Source organism: Salmo salar, unplaced genomic scaffold (assembly GCF_905237065.1).
Source record: "Salmo salar unplaced genomic scaffold, Ssal_v3.1, whole genome shotgun sequence".
NCBI lineage: Eukaryota > Metazoa > Chordata > Actinopteri > Salmoniformes > Salmonidae > Salmo > Salmo salar.
The window spans coordinates 458-20,000 of NW_025548859.1; the positions used below are offsets into that span (position 1 = coordinate 458).

General features: G+C 48.8%; 1 protein-coding gene across 2 annotated transcripts in view; it reads right to left on the reverse strand.

Annotated features, from left to right (window-relative positions):
- Positions 1-432: 432 nt before the first annotated feature.
- The window catches only part of fip1l1b (FIP1 like 1b (S. cerevisiae)), a gene marked incomplete at its 3' end in the record, with an annotated part of 21,162 nt that continues 2,051 nt past the window's right edge, over positions 433-19,543 (reverse strand). Inside the window, 9 exon segments of one of the 2 annotated variants that reach the window (XM_045712793.1) lie at positions 433-459; positions 702-858; positions 1,613-1,712; positions 4,938-4,991; positions 8,625-8,743; positions 15,733-15,863; positions 15,984-16,091; positions 16,659-16,723; positions 18,719-18,828. In XM_045712793.1, the coding sequence (XP_045568749.1) occupies positions 433-459; positions 702-858; positions 1,613-1,712; positions 4,938-4,991; positions 8,625-8,743; positions 15,733-15,863; positions 15,984-16,091; positions 16,659-16,723; positions 18,719-18,828 (871 nt within the window). 2 annotated transcript variants of the gene reach the window in all.

Below are 19,543 nucleotides of genomic sequence, written 5' to 3' on the forward strand. Positions count from 1 at the left end.
ATTATGACATCACCACACTGACACATTCTAACGGTTGAGCCTATACCACATTATGACATCACCACACTGACACATTCTAACTGTTGAGCCTATACCACATTATGACATCACCACACTGACACATTCTAACTGTTGAGCCTATACCACATTATGACATCACCACACAGACATTCTAACTGTTGAGCCTATACCACATTATGACATGACACATTCTAACTGTTGAGCCTATACCACATTATGACATCACCACACTGACACATTCTAACTGTTGAGCCTATACCACATTATGACATCACCACATTCTAACGGTACATTAAGACATAAAGCTGTATAGTATTCTAATATGTGGAACTCCTCAGTCTTTCCCACATCATGAATGTCATTGTGTATTTTGTGTAGTAATAGTGAGTATAGTTGGAGTATTGTTCTTACCAGGAGGAGGGACATTCATAGGTATTCCTACCAAATAAAAACAATTGTTAGAAAATTCCTCTCTGTGGGAAAGTTAAACAGGGTGAATATTCAAATATATAAAAGGGAGAGAAAGTTAGAGCCTGAGAGAGAAATGTGGGAGAGAAAGTTAGAGAGGGAAAGAGACAGAAAGCAGGAGAGGGAGAGAACGATGAGAGAGAGAGATGGCGAGAGACAGAAAGAAAGATGGAGAGAGAGAGAGAGACAAAGTGAGAGAGGTGTAGACTTACTTGGTGGGGGGATGAGAGGGGGAGCCTGGCTGACGTTGGGAGGAGGGGGGAGGAATGGGGGAGGAGGGATGTTTGGGGGGAGGGGGCCGGGGGGGAAGAAGGGGGGCATCTTGTTGGGGTTTGGCTCAGCGTCCGACGACGAGTGTTCCGAAATCACCTAGACAACGAAGAAACGGCCAAATCACAAGCGGGTATGTGATTCAACAGCCAATGGAACAGTTACATTGACTTCTATGAAGGTCCTTTCATGTGTCCGTGTAGGGTTGTCCAGACACCAGTATCACCAGACTAAATAGTCCTTTAAAAACACGCTCTGCTTTAGCCTTCAACATAAACTCATGTGACTCTGGGTGTCAACATAAGCTTTTCATAACAGGACTGTTTTCCTCCAGAAATGACAGAAGCGTTCCTGGAACATTTAAAACTAGCTAGTTATTTATTGTTTTTAACTGACGTTTTGGACTCGATGTGTCAATGTATGGCTCATTATTTTATTTCAATTAATAATATATATTTTTCTGTTTAGCTCCCCATAATATACACTGACTTTACAAAACATTAAGAACAACTACCTAAATATTGGGTTGTGTGTGTGTACCTGGATGTAGTTTCTCTCCAGGTGTGTGTGTGTGTGTGTGTGTGTGTGTGTGTGTGTGTGTGTGTGTGTGTGTGTGTGTACCTGGATGTAGTTTCTCTCCAGGGTGTGTGTGTGTGTGTGTCTGGATGTAGTTTCTCTCCAGGTGTGTGTGTGTGTGTGTGTGTGTGTGTGTGTGTGTGTGTGTGTGTCCTGGATGTAGTTTCTCTCCAGTGTGTGTGTGTGTGTGTGTGTGTGGATGTGTGTGTGTGGGTGTGTGTGTGTGTGTGTGTGTGTGTGTGTGTGTGTGTGTGTGTGTGTGTGTGTGTGTGTGTACCTGGATGTTGTTTCCCTCCAGGTTGTGTCTTCGTCGTCCCTCCACTCTGCTGATGGTAGCAGTCCCTCCTCCGATCACGTCGATAGTACCACTGGTCTTCCTGAACACAACCACACCGTGAGTCATTAAGCAGACCATGGTCCCCAGAACAACAGGAGCGGTCACGGCTAAGTGCCTTGCTCAAGGGCTCATGAGATGCTTCACCTAGTTGGCTCTGGGATTCCAACCTTTCAGTTACAGGCCCAATGCTCTAAACCACTAGACTACCTGCCGTCTACTCAGTCATTAATCTGAGTTTACAGTCTATACTCTCTACCAACTAATACACCACGCACAGTACCTAACCACACGCACAGATCAGTACCTAACCACACGCACAGATCAGTACCTAACCACACGCACAGATCAGTACCTAACCACACGCACAGATCAGTATCTAACCACACGCACAGATCAGTACCTAACCACACACGCACAGATCAGTATCTAACCACACGCACAGATCAGTACCTAACCACAGCACGCACAGATCAGTACCTAACCACACGCACAGATCAGTACCTAACCACACGCACACAGATCAGTACCTAACCACACGCACACACAGATCAGTACCTAACCACACGACACACAGATCAGTACCTAACCACACGCACAGATCAGTACCTAACCACACGCACAGATCAGTACCTAACCACACGCACACACAGATCAGTATCTAACCACACGCACGCACAGATCAGTACCTAACCACACGCACAGATCAGTACCTAACCACACGCACAGATCAGTACCTAACCACACGCACAGATCAGTACCTAACCACACGCACAGATCAGTACCTAACCACACACACAGATCAGTACCTAACCACACGCACAGATCAGTACCTAACCACACGCACAGATCAGTACCTAACCACACGCACAGATCAGTACCTAACCACACGCACAGATCAGTACCTAACCACACGCACAGATCAGTACCTAACCACACACACGACAGATCAGTACCTAACCACACACACAGATCAATCAGTACCTAACCACACACACAGATCAATCAGTACCTAACCACACACACAGATCAGTACCTAACCACACACACAGATCAGTACCTAACCACACACACACAGATCAGTACCTAACCACACGCACACAGATCAGTACCTAACCACACGCACACAGATCAGTACCTAACCACACGCACACACAGATCAGTACCTAACCACACGCACACACAGATCAGTACCTAACCACACGCACGCACAGATCAGTACCTAACCACACACACACACACACACACACAGATCAGTACCTAACCACACACACACACACACAGATCAGTACCTAACCACACACACACACACACAGATCAGTACCTAACCACACACACAAAGATCAGTACCTAACCACACACACGCACAGATCAGTACCTAACCACACACACGCACAGATCAGTACCTAACCACCACACACGCACAGATCAGTACCTAACCACACACACGCACAGATCAGTACCTAACCACACACACGCACAGATCAGTACCTAACCACACACACGCACAGATCAGTACCTAACCACACACACAGATCAGTACCTAACCACCACACACAGATCAGTACCTAACCACCACACACACAGATCAGTACCTAACCACCACACACAGATCAGTACCTAACCACACACACACAGATCAGTACCTAACCCCACACACACACACACACACACACACAGATCAGTACCTAACCCCACACACACACACACACGCACACACACACACACACACACACAGATCAGTACCTAACCACACGCACAGATCAGTACCTAACCACACGCACACACAGATCAGTACCTAACCACACGCACACACAGATCAGTACCTAACCACACGCACACACAGATCAGTACCTAACCACACACACACACAGATCAGTACCTAACCACACACACGCACAGATCAGTACCTAACCACACACACGCACAGATCAGTACCTAACCACACACACACACAGATCAGTACCTAACCACACACACACACAGATCAGTAACTAACCACACGCACAGATCAGTACCTAACCCCCACACACACACACAGATCACACACACACACACAGTACCTAACCACACGCACGCGCGCACACACACACACATCAGTACCTAACCACACACACACAGATCAGTACCTAACCACACACACACAGATCAGTACCTAACCCCACACACAGATCAGTACCTAACCACCACACACACACACACACACACACACACACACACACAGACAGTACCTAACCACACACACACACAGTACCAACCACACACACACACAATCAGTACCTAACCACACACACAAGTACCTAACCACACACACACACACACACACACACACACACCAGTACCTAACCACACACACACAAGTACCTAACCACACACACACACAGATCAGTACCTAACCACACACACAAGTACCTAACCCACACACACACACACACACACACAGATCAGTACCTAACCACTACACACACACACAGATCGGTACCTAACCCCACACACACAGATCAGTACCTAACCACACACACACACAAAGATCAGTACCTAACCACGCACACACACACACACACACACACAGATCAGTACCTAACCACCACACACTGACAGATCAGTACCTAACCACCACAGATCAGTACCTAACCACCACAGATCAGTACCTAACCACCACACACACTGACAGATCAGTACCTAACCACCACACACACTGACAGATCAGTACCTAACCACCACACACACTGACAGATCAGTACCTAACCACCACACACTGACAGATCAGTACCTAACCACCACCACACACTGACAGATCAGTACCTAACCACCACCACACACTGACAGATCAGTACCTAACCACCACCACACACTGACAGATCAGTACCTAACCACCACACCACAGATCAGTGACAGGACACTAAAGTCAGAAAGGACAACACAGTATTACTAACACACACACGATGTAGAATCTGTTATTACATGTCTATAACATGTCTATACACCTGTCACACACACGTGAGTCAATGTGCATACATGTGTTGCATTTAAATGTGTTTACTGTTGCCATGGTGATGACTCCCGTTAAACTTAACGTTGCCGTGGTGACCATTGTTGTCTACCACGTTGTGCCCTAACGACGTGATGCGACTACGACGTTGGTTACTAGTTTATTGGCTGAGGGAACTTAAAATGAATTTATTTTTTTGAAATAGCATCTGGAAAAGACACAATAGTGTACATGAATGTATCAGTGTGTTGTGTGAACAAGCCCCATCCCACTCACGTATAGTAGGACATGTCCTGAACGGGAGGAGCAGTCCACTGTGGGGGGGAGATCCTACCATCAGAGGGAGGAGGAGGAAACAGTTAGACCTCCCCTCACACACTCAGAGGAACTCATTCATGTGTACAGTGAGAGGAGAAGAAAAAAAAGGAAGCAAGCTTGTGTGTGTCCGTCTGTCTGTCCGTCTGCCTGTCGGTCCGTCTGCCCGTCTGCCTGTCTGTCGGTCCGTTTCTCTGTCGGTCCGTCTGCCTGTCGGTCCGTTTCTCTGTCGGTCCGTCTGCCTGTCGGTCCGTTTCTCTGTCGGTCCGTCTGCCTGTCGGTCCGTTTCTCTGTCGGTCCGTCTGCCTGTCGGTCCGTTTCTCTGTCGGTCCGTCTGCCTGTCGGTCCGTTTCTCTGTCGGTCCGTTTCTCTGTCGGTCCGTTTCTCTGTCGGTCCGCTTTCTGTCGGTCCGTCTGCCTGTCGGTCCGTTTCTCTGTCGGTCCGTTTCTCTGTCGGGTCCGTTTCTGCCTGTCGGTCCGTCTGCCTGTCGGTCCGTCTGCCTGTCGGTCCGTTTCTCTGTCGGGTCCGTCTGCCTGTCGGTCCGTTTCTCTGTCGGTTCGTCTGCCTGTCGGTCCGTTTCTCTGTCGGTCCGTCTGCCTGTCGGTCCGTTTCTCTGTCGGTCCGTCTGCCTGTCGGTCCGTCTGCCTGTCGGTCCGTCTGCCTGTCGGTCCGTCTGCCTGTCGGTCCGTTTCTCTGTCGGTCCGTTTCTCTGTCGGTCCGTCTGCCTGTCGGTCCGTTTCTCTGTCGGTCCGTCTGCCTGTCGGTCCGTCTGCCTGTCGGTCCGTCTGCCTGTCGGTCCGTTTCTCTGTCGGTTCGTCTGCCTGTCGGTCCGTTTCTCTGTCGGTCCGTCTGCCTGTCGGTCCGTTTCTCTGTCGGTCCGTCTGCCTGTCGGTCCGTCTGCCTGTCGGTCCGTTTCTCTGTCGGTCCGTCTGCCTGTCGGTCCGTCTGCCTGTCGGTCCGTTTCTCTGTCGGTCCGTTTCTCTGTCGGTCCGTTTCTCTGTCGGTCCGTTTCTCTGTCGGTCCGTCTGCCTGTCGGTCGGTCCGTCTGCCTGTCGGTCGGTCCGTCTGCCTGTCGGTCGGTCCGTCTGCCTGTCGGTCCGTCTGCCTGTCGGTCCGTTTCTCTGTCGGTCCGTTCTGCCTGTCGGTCCGTCTGCCTGTCGGTCCGTCTGCCTGTCGGTCCGTTTCTCTGTCGGTCCGTCTGCCTGTCGGTCCGTTCTGCCTGTCGGTCCGTCTGCCTGTCGGTCCGTTTCTCTGTCGGTCCGTCTGCCTGTCGGTCCGTCTGCCTGTCGGTCCGTCTGCCTGTCGGTCCGTTTCTCTGTCGGTCCGTCTGCCTGTCGGTCCGTTCTGCCTGTCGGTCCGTCTGCCTGTCGGTCCGTTTCTCTGTCGGTCCGTTTCTGCCTGTCGGTCCGTTTCTCTGTCGGTCCGTCTGCCTGTCGGTCCGTCTGCCTGTCGGTCCGTTTCTCTGTCGGTCCGTCTGCCTGTCGGTCCGTCTGCCTGTCGGTCCGTTTCTCTGTCGGTCCGTCTGCCTGTCGGTCCGTCTGCCTGTCGGTCCGTCTGCCTGTCGGTCCGTCTGCCTGTCGGTCCGTTTCTCTGTCGGTCCGTCTGCCTGTCGGTCCGTCTGCCTGTCGGTCCGTCTGCCTGTCGGTCAGTTTCTCTGTCGGTCCGTTTCTCTGTCGGTCAGTTTCTCTGTCGGTCCGTCTGCCTGTCGGTCCGTCTGCCTGTCGGTCCGTCTGCCTGTCGGTCCGTCTGCCTGTCGGTCCGTCTGCCTGTCGGTCCGTCTGCCTGTCGGTCCGTTTCTCTGTCGGTCCGTTTCTCTGTCGGTCCGTTTCTCTGTCGGTCCGTCTGCCTGTCGGTCCGTCTGCCTGTCGGTCCGTTTCTCTGTCGGTCCGTCTGCCTGTCGGTCCGTTTCTCTGTCGGTCCGTCTGCCTGTCGGTCCGTTTCTCTGTCGGTTCGTCTGCCTGTCTGTCCACTGCCAGACCGTGTTTTGCCAAATCCTCTACCAGAGATAATACATGAGTCTCTCATGTCTCTTAAGCAGTCCAAGGCTAACCTTACCGTCTGTCTGTACCTGTCCTAGGCTAACCTCACCGTCTGTCTGTACCTGTCCTAGGCTAACCTCACCGTCTGTCTGTACCTGTCCTAGGCTAACCTCACCGTCTGTCTGTACCAGTCCTAGGCTAACCTCACCGTCTGTCTGTACCAGTCCTAGGCTAACCTCACCGTCTGTCTGTCTGTACCAGTCCTAGGCTAACCTCACTGTCTGTCTGTCTGTACCAGTCCTAGGCTAACCTCACTGTCTGTCTGTCTGTACCAGTCCTAGGCTAACCTCACTGTCTGTCTGTCTGTACCAGTCCTAGGCTAACCTCACCGTCTGTCTGTCTGTACCAGTCCTAGGCTAACCTCACCGTCCGTCTGTCTGTACCAGTCCTAGGCTAACCTCACCGTCCGTCTGTCTGTACCAGTCCTAGGCTAACCTCACCGTCCGTCTGTCTGTACCAGTCCTAGGCTAACCTCACCGTCCGTCTGTCTGTACCAGTCCTAGGCTAACCTCACCGTCGTCTGTCTGTACCAGTCCTAGGCAAACCTCACTGTCTGTACCAGTCCTAGGCAACCTCACCGTCTGTCTGTACCAGTCCTAGGCTAACCTAACCGTCTGTACCAGTCCTAGGCAAACCTCACCGTCTGTCTGTACCAGTCCTAGGCAAACCTTACCGTCTGTCTGTACCTGTCCTAGGCTAACCTTACCGTCTGTCTGTACCTGTCCTAGGATAACCTCACCGTCTGTCTGTACCAGTCCTAGGATAACCTTACCGTCTGTCTGTACCAGTCCTAGGCTAACCTCACCGTCTGTCTGTACCAGTCCTAGGCTAACCTTACCGTCTGTCCGTACCAGTCCTAGGCTAACCTTACCGTCTGTCTGTACCTGTCCTAGGCTAACCTCACCGTCTGTCTGTACCTGTCCTAGGCTAACCTCACCATCTGTCTGTACCAGTCCTAGGCTAACCTCACCGTCTGTCTGTACCAGTCCTAGGCTAACCTCACCGTCTGTCTGTCTGTACCAGTCCTAGGCTAACCTCACCGTCTGTCTGTACCAGTCCTAGGCTAACCTCACCGTCTGTCTGTACCAGTCCTAGGCTAACCTCACTGTCTGTCTGTCTGTACCAGTCCTAGGCTAACCTCACTGTCTGTCTGTCTGTACCAGTCCTAGGCTAACCTCACCGTCCGTCTGTCTGTACCAGTCCTAGGCTAACCTCACCGTCCGTCTGTCTGTACCAGTCCTAGGCTAACCTCACCGTCTGTCTGTACCAGTCCTAGGCTAACCTCACCGTCCGTCTGTCTGTACCAGTCCTAGGCTAACCTCACTGTCTGTCTGTCTGTACCAGTCCTAGGCTAACCTCACCGTCCGTCTGTCTGTACCAGTCCTAGGCTAACCTCACCGTCCGTCTGTCTGTACCAGTCCTAGGCTAACCTCACTGTCTGTCTGTCTGTACCTGTCCTAGGATAACCTCACCGTCTGTCTGTACCTGTCCTAGGCTAATCTTACTGTCTGTCTGTACCCGTCCTAGGCTAACCTTACCGTCTGTTTCTACCTGTCCTAGGCTAACCTTACGGCTCTTGTTCATCTGAGGACCTGTGTACAGCTCTTACCTGGTAGTGTTCATGTTCATGGATGACTTGTAGAGGCTGGCTGGAGTGGGGAAGTCAGGTTTGGACGTGTGGATGGGTAAACTCACTTCCTTCTCATTCCCTGTCCTGCCCTGCTGAACCTGAGGGGAGTAGAGTAGGACATCTTTAGGTTTATAACATCATCATTAAATGGACGTCTTTGTTTTAAACAACTCTGGTTTGTCTGGTTTACACTGATTATCATATGGCAATTCAATGAGCCAGAGAAGGAAGGGAATTGAAGAGGGCGAGGAGAGCCAGAGAAGGAAGGGAATTGAAGAGGGCGAGGAGAGCCAGAGAAGGAAGGGAATTGAGGAGGAGGAGGAGAGCCAGAGAAGGAAGGGAATTGAGGAGGAGGAGGAGAGCCAGAGAAGGAAGGGAATTGAGGAGGAGGAGGAGGAGCCAGAGAAGGAAGGGAATTGAGGAGGAGGAGGAGAGCCAGAGAAGGAAGGGAATTGAGGAGGAGGAGGAGAGCCAGAGAAGGAAGGGAATTGAGGAGGAGGAGGAGAGCCAGAGAAGGAAGGGAATTGAGGAGGAGGAGGAGAGCCAGAGAAGGAAGGGAATTGAGGAGGAGGAGGAGAGCCAGAGAAGGAAGGGAATTGAGGAGGAGGAGGAGAGCCAGAGAAGGAAGGGAATTGAGGAGGAGGAGGAGAGCCAGAGAAGGAAGGGAATTGAGGAGGAGGAGGAGAGCCAGAGAAGGAAGGGAATTGAGGAGGAGGAGGAGAGCCAGAGAAGGAAGGGAATTGAGGAGGAGGAGGAGAGCCAGAGAAGGAAGGGAATTGAGGAGGAGGAGGAGAGCCAGAGAAGGAAGGGAATTGAGGAGGAGGAGGAGAGCCAGAGAAGGAAGGGAATTGAGGAGGAGGAGGAGAGCCAGAGAAGGAAGGGAATTGAGGAGGAGGAGGAGAGCCAGAGAAGGAAGGGAATTGAGGAGGAGGAGGAGAAGGCCAGAGAAGGAAGGGAATTGAGGAGGGAGGAGGAGAGCCAGAGAAGGAAGGGAATTGAGGAGGAGGAGAGCCAGAGAAGGAAGGGAATTGAGGAGGAGGAGAGCCAGAGAAGGAAGGGAATTGAGGAGGAGGAGAGCCAGAGAAGGAAGGGAATTGAGGAGGAGGAGGAGAGCCAGAGAAGGAAGGGAGTGAGGAGGAGGAGAGCCAGAGAAGGAAGGGAATTGAGGAGGACGAGGAGGAGAGCCAGAGAAGGAAGGGGAATTGAGGAGGACGAGGAGGAGAGCCAGAGAAGGAAGGGAATTGAGGAGGAGGAGAGCCAGAGAAGGAAGGGAATGAGGAGGAGGAGAGCCAGAGAAGGAAGGGAATTGAGGAGGAGGAGGAGAGCCAGAGAAGGAAGGGAATTGAGGAGGAGGAGGAGGAGAGCCAGAGAAGGAAGGGAATTGAGGAGGAGGAGGAGGAGAGCCAGAGAAGGAAGGGAATTGAGGAGGAGGAGGAGGAGAGCCAGAGAAGGAAGGGAATTGAGGAGGAGGAGGAGGAGAGCCAGAGAAGGAAGGGAATTGAGGAGGAGGAGGAGGAGAGCCAGAGAAGGAAGGGAATTGAGGAGGAGGACGAGGAGGAGAGCCAGAGAAGGAAGGGAATTGAGGAGGAGGAGGAGGAGAGCCAGAGAAGGAAGGGAATTGAGGAGGAGGAGGAGAGCCAGAGAAGGAAGGGAATTGAGGAGGACGAGGAGGAGAGCCAGAGAAGGAAGGGAATTGAGAGGAGGAGAGCGAAGGAGAGGAGGAGGAGAGCCAGAGAAGGAAGGGAATTGAGGAGGAGGAGAGCCAGAGAAGGAAGGGAATTGAGGAGGAGGAGAGCCAGAGAAGGAAGGGAATTGAGGAGGACGAGGAGGAGAGCCAGAGAAGGAAGGGAATTGAGGAGGACGAGGAGGAGAGCCAGAGAAGGAAGGGAATTGAGGAGGACGAGGAGGAGAGCCAGAGAAGGAAGGGAATTGAGGAGGACGAGGAGGAGAGCCAGAGAAGGAAGGGAATTGAGGAGGACGAGGAGGAGAGCCAGAGAAGGAAGGGAATTGAGGAGGACGAGGAGGAGAGCCAGAGAAGGAAGGGAATTGAGGAGGACGAGGAGGAGAGCCAGAGAAGGAAGGGAATTGAGGAGAACGAGGAGGAGAGCCAGAGAAGGAAGGGAATTGAGGAGGAGGAGGAGAGCCAGAGAAGGAAGGGAATTGAGGAGGAGGAGGAGAGCCAGAGAAGGAAGGGAATTGAGGAGGAGGAGGAGGAGAGCCAGAGAAGGAAGGGAATTGAGGAGGAGGAGGAGGAGAGCCAGAGAAGGAAGGGAATTGAGGAGGAGGAGGAGGAGAGCCAGAGAAGGAAGGGAATTGAGGAGGAGGAGGAGGAGAGCCAGAGAAGTAAGGGAATTGAGGAGGAGGAGGAGGAGAGCCAGAGAAGTAAGGGAATTGAGGAGGAGGAGGAGGAGAGCCAGAGAAGGAAGGGAATTGAGGAGGAGGAGGAGAGCCAGAGAAGGAAGGGAATTGAGAGGAGGAGGAGAGCCAGAGAAGGAAGGGAATTGAGAGGAGGAGGAGAGCCAGAGAAGGAAGGGAATTGAGAGGAGGAGGAGAGCCAGAGAAGGAAGGGAATTGAGGAGGAGGAGGAGAGCCAGAGAAGGAAGGGAATTGAGAGGAGGAGGAGAGCCAGAGAAGGAAGGGAATTGAGAGGAGGAGGAGAGCCAGAGAAGGAAGGGAATTGAGAGGAGGAGGAGAGCCAGAGAAGGAAGGGAATTGAGAGGAGGAGGAGAGCCAGAGAAGGAAGGGAATTGAGAGGAGGAGGAGAGCCAGAGAAGGAAGGGAATTGAGAGGAGGAGAGACAGAGAAGGAAGGGAATTGAGAGAAAGGGAGATCAGAAAATAAGAGAAGGTGTTCCAGAATGGTCCAGAATGTTCCAGGATGGTCTAGCGGTCTAAGCCGCTGCCTCCGGTACACGTGTCTACGGTGCAGGCATAGGTTTAGAAACCAACCAACAAGCCGACTCGCGCTATAGTAGACTAACAGCTCCCATAGCTAGGTTATTTATCATCCAATAAGATTATGTAGTACCTGTCTTGAAGACATCAAACTGGGAGAAGCTACTTAAGCTAGCTAAGGTTAGCTAGCTAGCTAGGCTAATTGAGGCTACAGTGCCTGGGCTTTCTAATCCTACAGTTACAAATAACAACAACTCCATTCATAATATTAAGTAGCAGTCTACTGGTTGGCTCTTGGTCGTTGTAGCCTTTACTTCTCCTTTAACTTTTAATTCTGTTATTTTAATTCCATCTTCCATTGACTAGATATCTCTTACGTTTTGCCCCACACAGAGCGAGGCTCTATGGCTGTAACCTATTGCTGCTTTGGTGACTTGTGATTGGCCAACAACAACAACCAGCAGCAGCTGCACGCGTCACCCATGAAAAGAAAAGAGGAACAGCAGCATGAATTATAACATCGCTCTCACGTTCAGACCTGTACGGGGCCCTTCCGGACCAGAGACTCCTGACAATCCGATTCGACCTCGACCCGTGACATTATTTAGAATTCTGGGTAACAGATCAGGGCTCGGGTATTCGGGTACAGGTGGATCCGTAAAGCCCTCCAAGTGGAGGAGGTGTTGTATCTTACAGTGATTTAGCCGGTAGTGGAGGAGGTGTTGTATCTTACAGTGATTTAGCCGGTAGTGGAGGAGGTGTTGTATCTTACAGTGATTTAGCCGGTAGTGGAGGAGGTGTTGTATCTTACAGTGATTTAGCCGGTAGTGGAGGAGGTGTTGTATCTTACAGTGATTTAGCTGGTAGTGGAGGAGGTGTTGTATCTTACAGTGATTTAGCCGGTAGTGGAGGAGGTGTTGTATCTTACAGTGATTTAGCTGGTAGTGGAGGAGGTGAATCTTACAGTGATTTAGCTGGTGGTGGAGGAGGTGTTGTATCTTACAGTGATTTAGCCGGTAGTGGAGGAGGTGTTGTATCTTACAGTGATTTAGCCGGTAGTGGAGGAGGTGTTGTATCTTACAGTGATTTAGCCGGTAGTGGAGGAGGTGTTGTATCTTACAGTGATTTAGCCGGTAGTGGAGGAGGTGTTGTATCTTACAGTGATTTAGCCGGTAGTGGAGGAGGTGTTGTATCTTACAGTGATTTAGCTGGTAGTGGAGGAGGTGTTGTATCTTACAGTGATTTAGCCGGTAGTGGAGGAGGTGTTGTATCTTACAGTGATTTAGCTGGTAGTGGAGGAGGTGTTGTATCTTACAGTGATTTAGCCGGTAGTGGAGGAGGTGTTGTATCTTACAGTGATTTAGCCGGTAGTGGAGGAGGTGTTGTATCTTACAGTGATTTAGCCGGTAGTGGAGGAGGTGTTGTATCTTACAGTGATTTAGCTGGTAGTGGAGGAGGTGTTGTATCTTACAGTGATTTAGCCGGTAGTGGAGGAGGTGTTGTATCTTACAGTGATTTAGCTGGTAGTGGAGGAGGTGTTGTATCTTACAGTGATTTAGCTGGTAGTGGAGGAGGTGTTGTATCAGTGATTTAGCTGGTAGTGGAGGAGGTGTTGTATCTTACAGTGATTTAGCCGGTAGTGGAGGAGGTGTTGTATCTTACAGTGATTTAGCTGGTAGTGGAGGAGGTGTTGTATCTTACAGTGATTTAGCCGGTAGTGGAGGAGGTGTTGTATCTTACAGTGATTTAGCTGGTGGTGGAGGAGGTGTTGTATCTTACAGTGATTTAGCTGGTGGTGGAGGAGGTGTTGTATCTTACAGTGATTTAGCTGGTGGTGGAGGAGGTGTTGTATCTTACAGTGATTTAGCTGGTGGTGGAGGAGGTGTTGTATCTTACAGTGATTTAGCTGGTAGTGGAGGAGGTGTTGTATCTTACAGTGATTTAGCTGGTAGTGGAGGAGGTGAATCTTACAGTGATTTAGCTGGTAGTGGAGGAGGTGTTGTATCAGTGATTTAGCTGGTAGTGGAGGAGGTGTTGTATCTTACAGTGATTTAGCCGGTGGTGGAGGAGGTGTTGTATCTTACAGTGATTTAGCTGGTGGTGGAGGAGGTGTTGTATCTTACAGTGATTTAGCTGGTGGTGGAGGAGGTGTTGTATCTTACAGTGATTTAGCTGGTGGTGGAGGAGGTGTTGTATCTTACAGTGATTTAGCCGGTAGTGGAGGAGGTGTTGTATCTTACAGTGATTTAGCCGGTAGTGGAGGAGGTGTTGTATCTTACAGTGATTTAGCTGGTGGTGGAGGAGGTGTTGTATCTTACAGTGATTTAGCTGGTGGTGGAGGAGGTGTTGTATCTTACAGTGATTTAGCTGGTAGTGGAGGAGGTGTTGTATCTTACAGTGATTTAGCTGGTAGTGGAGGAGGTGTTGTATCAGTGATTTTGCTGGTGGTGGAGGAGGTGTTGTATCTTACAGTGATTTAGCTGGTGGTGGAGGAGGTGTTGTATCTTACAGTGATTTAGCTGGTAGTGGAGGAGGTGTTGTATCTTACAGTGATTTAGCCGGTAGTGGAGGAGGTGTTGTATCTTACAGTGATTTAGCTGGTAGTGGAGGAGGTGTTGTATCTTACAGTGATTTAGCTGGTAGTGGAGGAGGTGTTGTATCTTACAGTGATTTAGCTGGTAGTGGAGGAGGTGTTGTATCTTACAGTGATTTAGCCGGTAGTGGAGGAGGTGTTGTATCTTACAGTGATTTAGCCGGTAGTGGAGGAGGTGGTGAATCTTACAGTGATTTAGCTGGTAGTGGAGGAGGTGTTGTATCTTACAGTGATTTAGCTGGTAGTGGAGGAGGTGTTGTATCAGTGATTTAGCTGGTGGTGGAGGAGGTGTTGTATCTTACAGTGATTTAGCCGGTAGTGGAGGAGGAGGTGTTGTATCTTACAGTGATTTAGCCGGTAGTGGAGGAGGTGTTGTATCTTACAGTGATTTAGCTGGTAGTGGAGGAGGTGTTGTATCTTACAGTGATTTAGCTGGTAGTGGAGGAGGTGTTGTATCTTACAGTGATTTAGCTGGTAGTGGAGGAGGTGTTGTATCTTACAGTGATTTAGCTGGTGGTGGAGGAGGTGTTGTATCTTACAGTGATTTAGCTGGTAGTGGAGGAGGTGTTGTATCTTACAGTGATTTAGCTGGTAGTGGAGGAGGTGTTGTATCAGTGATTTAGCTGGTAGTGGAGGAGGTGTTGTATCTTACAGTGATTTAGCTGGTAGTGGAGGAGGTGTTGTATCTTACAGTGATTTAGCTGGTAGTGGAGGAGGTGTTGTATCTTACAGTGATTTAGCTGGTGGTGGAGGAGGTGTTGTATCTTACAGTGATTTAGCTGGTAGTGGAGGAGGTGTTGTATCAGTGATTTAGCTGGTAGTGGAGGAGGTGTTGTATCTTACAGTGATTTAGCTGGTAGTGGAGGAGGTGTTGTATCAGTGATTTAGCTGGTAGTGGAGGAGGTGTTGTATCTTACAGTGATTTAGCCGGTAGTGGAGGAGGTGTTGTATCTTACAGTGATTTAGCCGGTAGTGGAGGAGGTGTTGTATCTTACAGTGATTTAGCTGGTAGTGGAGGAGGTGTTGTATCTTACAGTGATTTTGCTGGTGGTGGAGGAGGTGTTGTATCAGTGATTTTGCTGGTGGTGGAGGAGGTGTTGTATCTTACAGTGATTTAGCTGGTAGTGGAGGAGGTGTTGTATCTTACAGTGATTTAGCTGGTAGTGGAGGAGGTGTTGTATCAGTGATTTTGCTGGTGGTGGAGGAGGTGTTGTATCTTACAGTGATTTAGCTGGTAGTGGAGGAGGTGTTGTATCTTACAGTGATTTAGCTGGTAGTGGAGGAGGTGTTGTATCTCAGTGATTTAGCTGGTAGTGGAGGAGGTGTTGTATCTCAGTGATTTAGCTGGTAGTGGAGGAGGTGTTGTATCTTACAGTGATTTAGCTGGTAGTGGAGGAGGTGTTGTATCTTACAGTGATTTAGCTGGTAGTGGAGGAGGTGTTGTATCTTACAGTGATTTAGCTGGTAGTGGAGGAGGTGTTGTATCTTACAGTGATTTAGCTGGTAGTGGAGGAGGTGTTGTATCAGTGATTTAGCTGGTAGTGGAGGAGGTGTTGTATCTTACAGTGATTTAGCTGGTAGTGGAGGAGGTGAATCTTACAGTGATTTTGCTGGTGGTGGAGGAGATATTGACGACCTCCAGGCCCATCCTCAGCCTCTTCTGTTTGTCGCAGTAGCCCTTCCACGTGTCCTCGTTGAACCCATAGTTAAAGTAGTCAGACAGGTCAGCACCTACAGACACACAATCGTTTATTTATTTTTTACAAACTCCTACCGAGCCTCTCAGTGTAAAAATGGACCAATCAGAAATGTAACCCCCTCCACTCTGTCAGAAGACACAGGAACACCTACCTGGTTTCCTCCACGGCTTCTCCTCGAATGTCTCCATGTCCACCTCCACTACTGGGACTCCATTGATGTTGCCTGGAGCCTCCAGATCCACACCCTTTGACTTGTTCCCTACTAGAGACAACAGAAACCAAAAACACCACATAGAAAAGAACCATTTAGAATATCTACCAGTATTAAAATATACAGAGGACAATTTAATACATCAATCAAAACTTTAAATCAACGATATCTACATTTATACCATCTAGTTCCACTTAGCTGCCAAAGACACGGCGGCGGGAATGGACACCTATGGTGGTGAAAATAGACACCTACGGTGGTGAAAATAGACACCTATGGTGGTGAAAATAGACACCTACGGCGGTGAAAATAGACACCTACGGCGGTGAAAATAGACACCTACGGCGGTGAAAATAGACACCTACGGTGGTGAAAATAGACACCTACGGCGGTGAAAATAGACACCTACGGCGGTGAAAATAGACACCTACGGCGGTGAAAATAGACACCTACGGCGGTGAAAATGGACACCTACGGTGGTGAAAATAGACACCTATCCAGACATGGCGGTGGGAACGGACACCTATATTAGCCTGTACTATACATTTCCCACTCCATGTAGGCTAATGTAAAGTCAAGTGCATAGAACAGGTGATGGACAGAATACTACAGTACCTGTTCCATAGGGTCTGGTTCCTGCTGTCTTTATGTTCAGGTTAACAGGAGCCACTCCATACGTCCTGCAACAACAAACCAGACATGTCAACAACAACAACACAATTTAACGCTACAGCGTCAAAGGATGTGAAATACAATAGATGAATTCAGGCTCATCGGCCGTACTTGAAACCCCTTATCTGGGAATAATAAGGACAGATCGGCTTAGACATTACGGTGAACTGTCCCTCTAAAGACTGTAGCTAGCATTTAACTTATCTTATAAAAAAACTATCAATCTTAACATAATCACTACTTAACTACACACGGTTGATGATATTACTAGGTTAACTAGCTTGTCCTGCGTTGCAAATAATCAATGTGGTGCCTGTTCATTTATCATCGAATCACAGCCTACTTCGCCAAACGGGTGATGATTTAACAAGCGCATTTGCGAAAAAAAGCACTGTCTTGCACCAATTTACCTAACCATAAAGATCAACGCCTTTCTTTAAATCAATACACAAGTATATTTTTTTTAACCTGCATATTTAGTTAAAATAAATGCATGTTAGCAGGCAATATTAACTAGGGAAATTGTGTCACTTCTCTTGCGTTCAGTGCAACAGAGTCAGGGTATATGCAGCAGTTTGGGCCGCCTGGCTCGTTGCGAACTGTGTGAAGACTATTTCTTCCTAACAAAGACCGTAATTTATTTGCCAGAATTGTATATAATTATGACATAACATTGAAGGTTGTGTAATGTAACAGCAATATTTAGACTTAGGGATGCCATCCGTTAGATAAAATACAGAACGGTTCCGTATTTCACTGAAAGAATAAACGTTTTGTTTTCGAAATTATAGTTTCCGGATTTGACCATATTAATGACCTAAGGCTCGTATTTCTGTGTGTTTATTATATTATAATTAAGTCTATAATTTGATAGAGCAGTCTGACTGAGCGGTGGTATGCAGCAGCAGGCTCGTAAGCATTCATTCAAACAGCACTTTCCTGTGTTTGCCAGCAGCTCTTAGCAATGCTTGAAACACAGCGCTGTTTATGGCTTCAAGCCTATCAACTCCCGAGATTAGGCTGGCAATACTATAGTGCCTATAAGAACATCCAATAGTCAAAGGTATATGAAATACAAATGGTAGAGAGAAATAGTCCTATAATTCTTACAAATAAAAGCTTCTTAACTGGGAATATTGAAGACTCATGTTAAAAGGAACCACCAGCTTTCATATGTTCTCATGTTCTGAGCAAGGAACTTAAACGTTAGCTTTTTTACATGGCACATAATGCACTTTTACTTTCTTCTCCAACACTGTGTTTTTGCATTATTTAAACCAAATTGAACATGTTTCATTATTTATGAGACTAAAGAGAATTTTATTTATGTATTATATTAAGTTAAAATAAAAAAGTGTTCATTCAGTATTGTTGTAATTGTCATTATTACAAATATATATGTACAAAAATGTTGGTCCTCCAATAATCAGTATCGGTGTTGAAAAATCCTAATCGGTGGACCGCTACTTTAAAGACTACAAAAATCTCTGAAACGGGAAACACTTATCTCCCTCACTAGCTTTAAGCACCAGCTGTCAGAGCAGCTCACAGATCACTGCACCTGTACATAGCCCATCTATAAATAGCCCAAACAACTACCTCTTCCCCTACTGTATTTATTTATTTATTTTGCTCCTTTGCACCCCATTATTTCTACTTTGCACTTTCTTCCACTGCAAATCTACCATTCCAGTGTTTTACTTGCTATATTGTATTTACTTTGCAACCATGGCCTATTTATTGCCCTACCTCCCTTATCTCACCTCATTTGCTCACATTGTATATAGACTTATTTTTATACTATATTATTGACTGTATGTTTGTTTTACTCCATGTGTAACTCTGTGTTGTTGTATGTTGTCGAACTGCTTTGCTTTATCTTGGCCAGGTCGCAGTTGTAAATGAGAACTTGTTCTCAACTAGCCTACCTGGTTAAATAAAGGACTTGTTCTCAACTAGCCTACCTGGTTAAATAAATTAATACATGTAAAAAAGACACGTACGTGTACTGTGGGGCTCCGGTCTTGATGTCTCCGATGGTGACGCGAACATCATCGTCATCATCGTCACTGTCGCTATCACTGTCATCATCATCATCTCCTGGCTCCTTCTCCTGAGAAAGAGAGGGGGGATACAGAGAGAGGGGGATGAGAGAGAGATGGAAGGGGGATACAGAGAGAGGGGGATGAGAGAGAGATGGAAGGGGGATACAGAGAGAGGGGGATGAGAGAGAGATGGAAGGGGGATACAGAGAGAGGGGGATGAGAGAGAGATGGAAGGGGGATACAGAGAGAGGGGGATGAGAGAGAGATGGAAGGGGGATACAGAGAGAGGGGGATAGAGAGAGATGGAAGGGGGATACAGAGAGAGGGGGATGAGAGAGAGATGGAAGGGGGATACAGAGAGAGGGGGATGAGAGAGAGATGGAAGGGGGATACAGAGAGAGGGGGATGAGAGAGATGGAAGGGGGATACAGAGAGATGGGGATGAGAGAGAGATGGAAGGGGGATACAGAGAGATGGGGAGGAGGGAGAGATGGAAGGGGGATACAGAGAGAGGGGGATGAGAGAGAGATGGAAGGGGGATACAGAGAGAGGGGGATGAGAGAGATGGAAGGGGGATACAGAGAGATGGGGAGGAGGGAGAGGAACAAACAGAGAGACAGACAAGAGACAGAAACCGGATCAGAACCCATCTCCTGAACACATAACACAGTAGGTCCTGGAGGGTTTCCAGACCACATGAACTGACCAGGGGAAACTCCAGACCTTAATTACACACAAAGCCCAAGTCATCCCGCCTTGCACGTACAACGACAGGAGAAACAC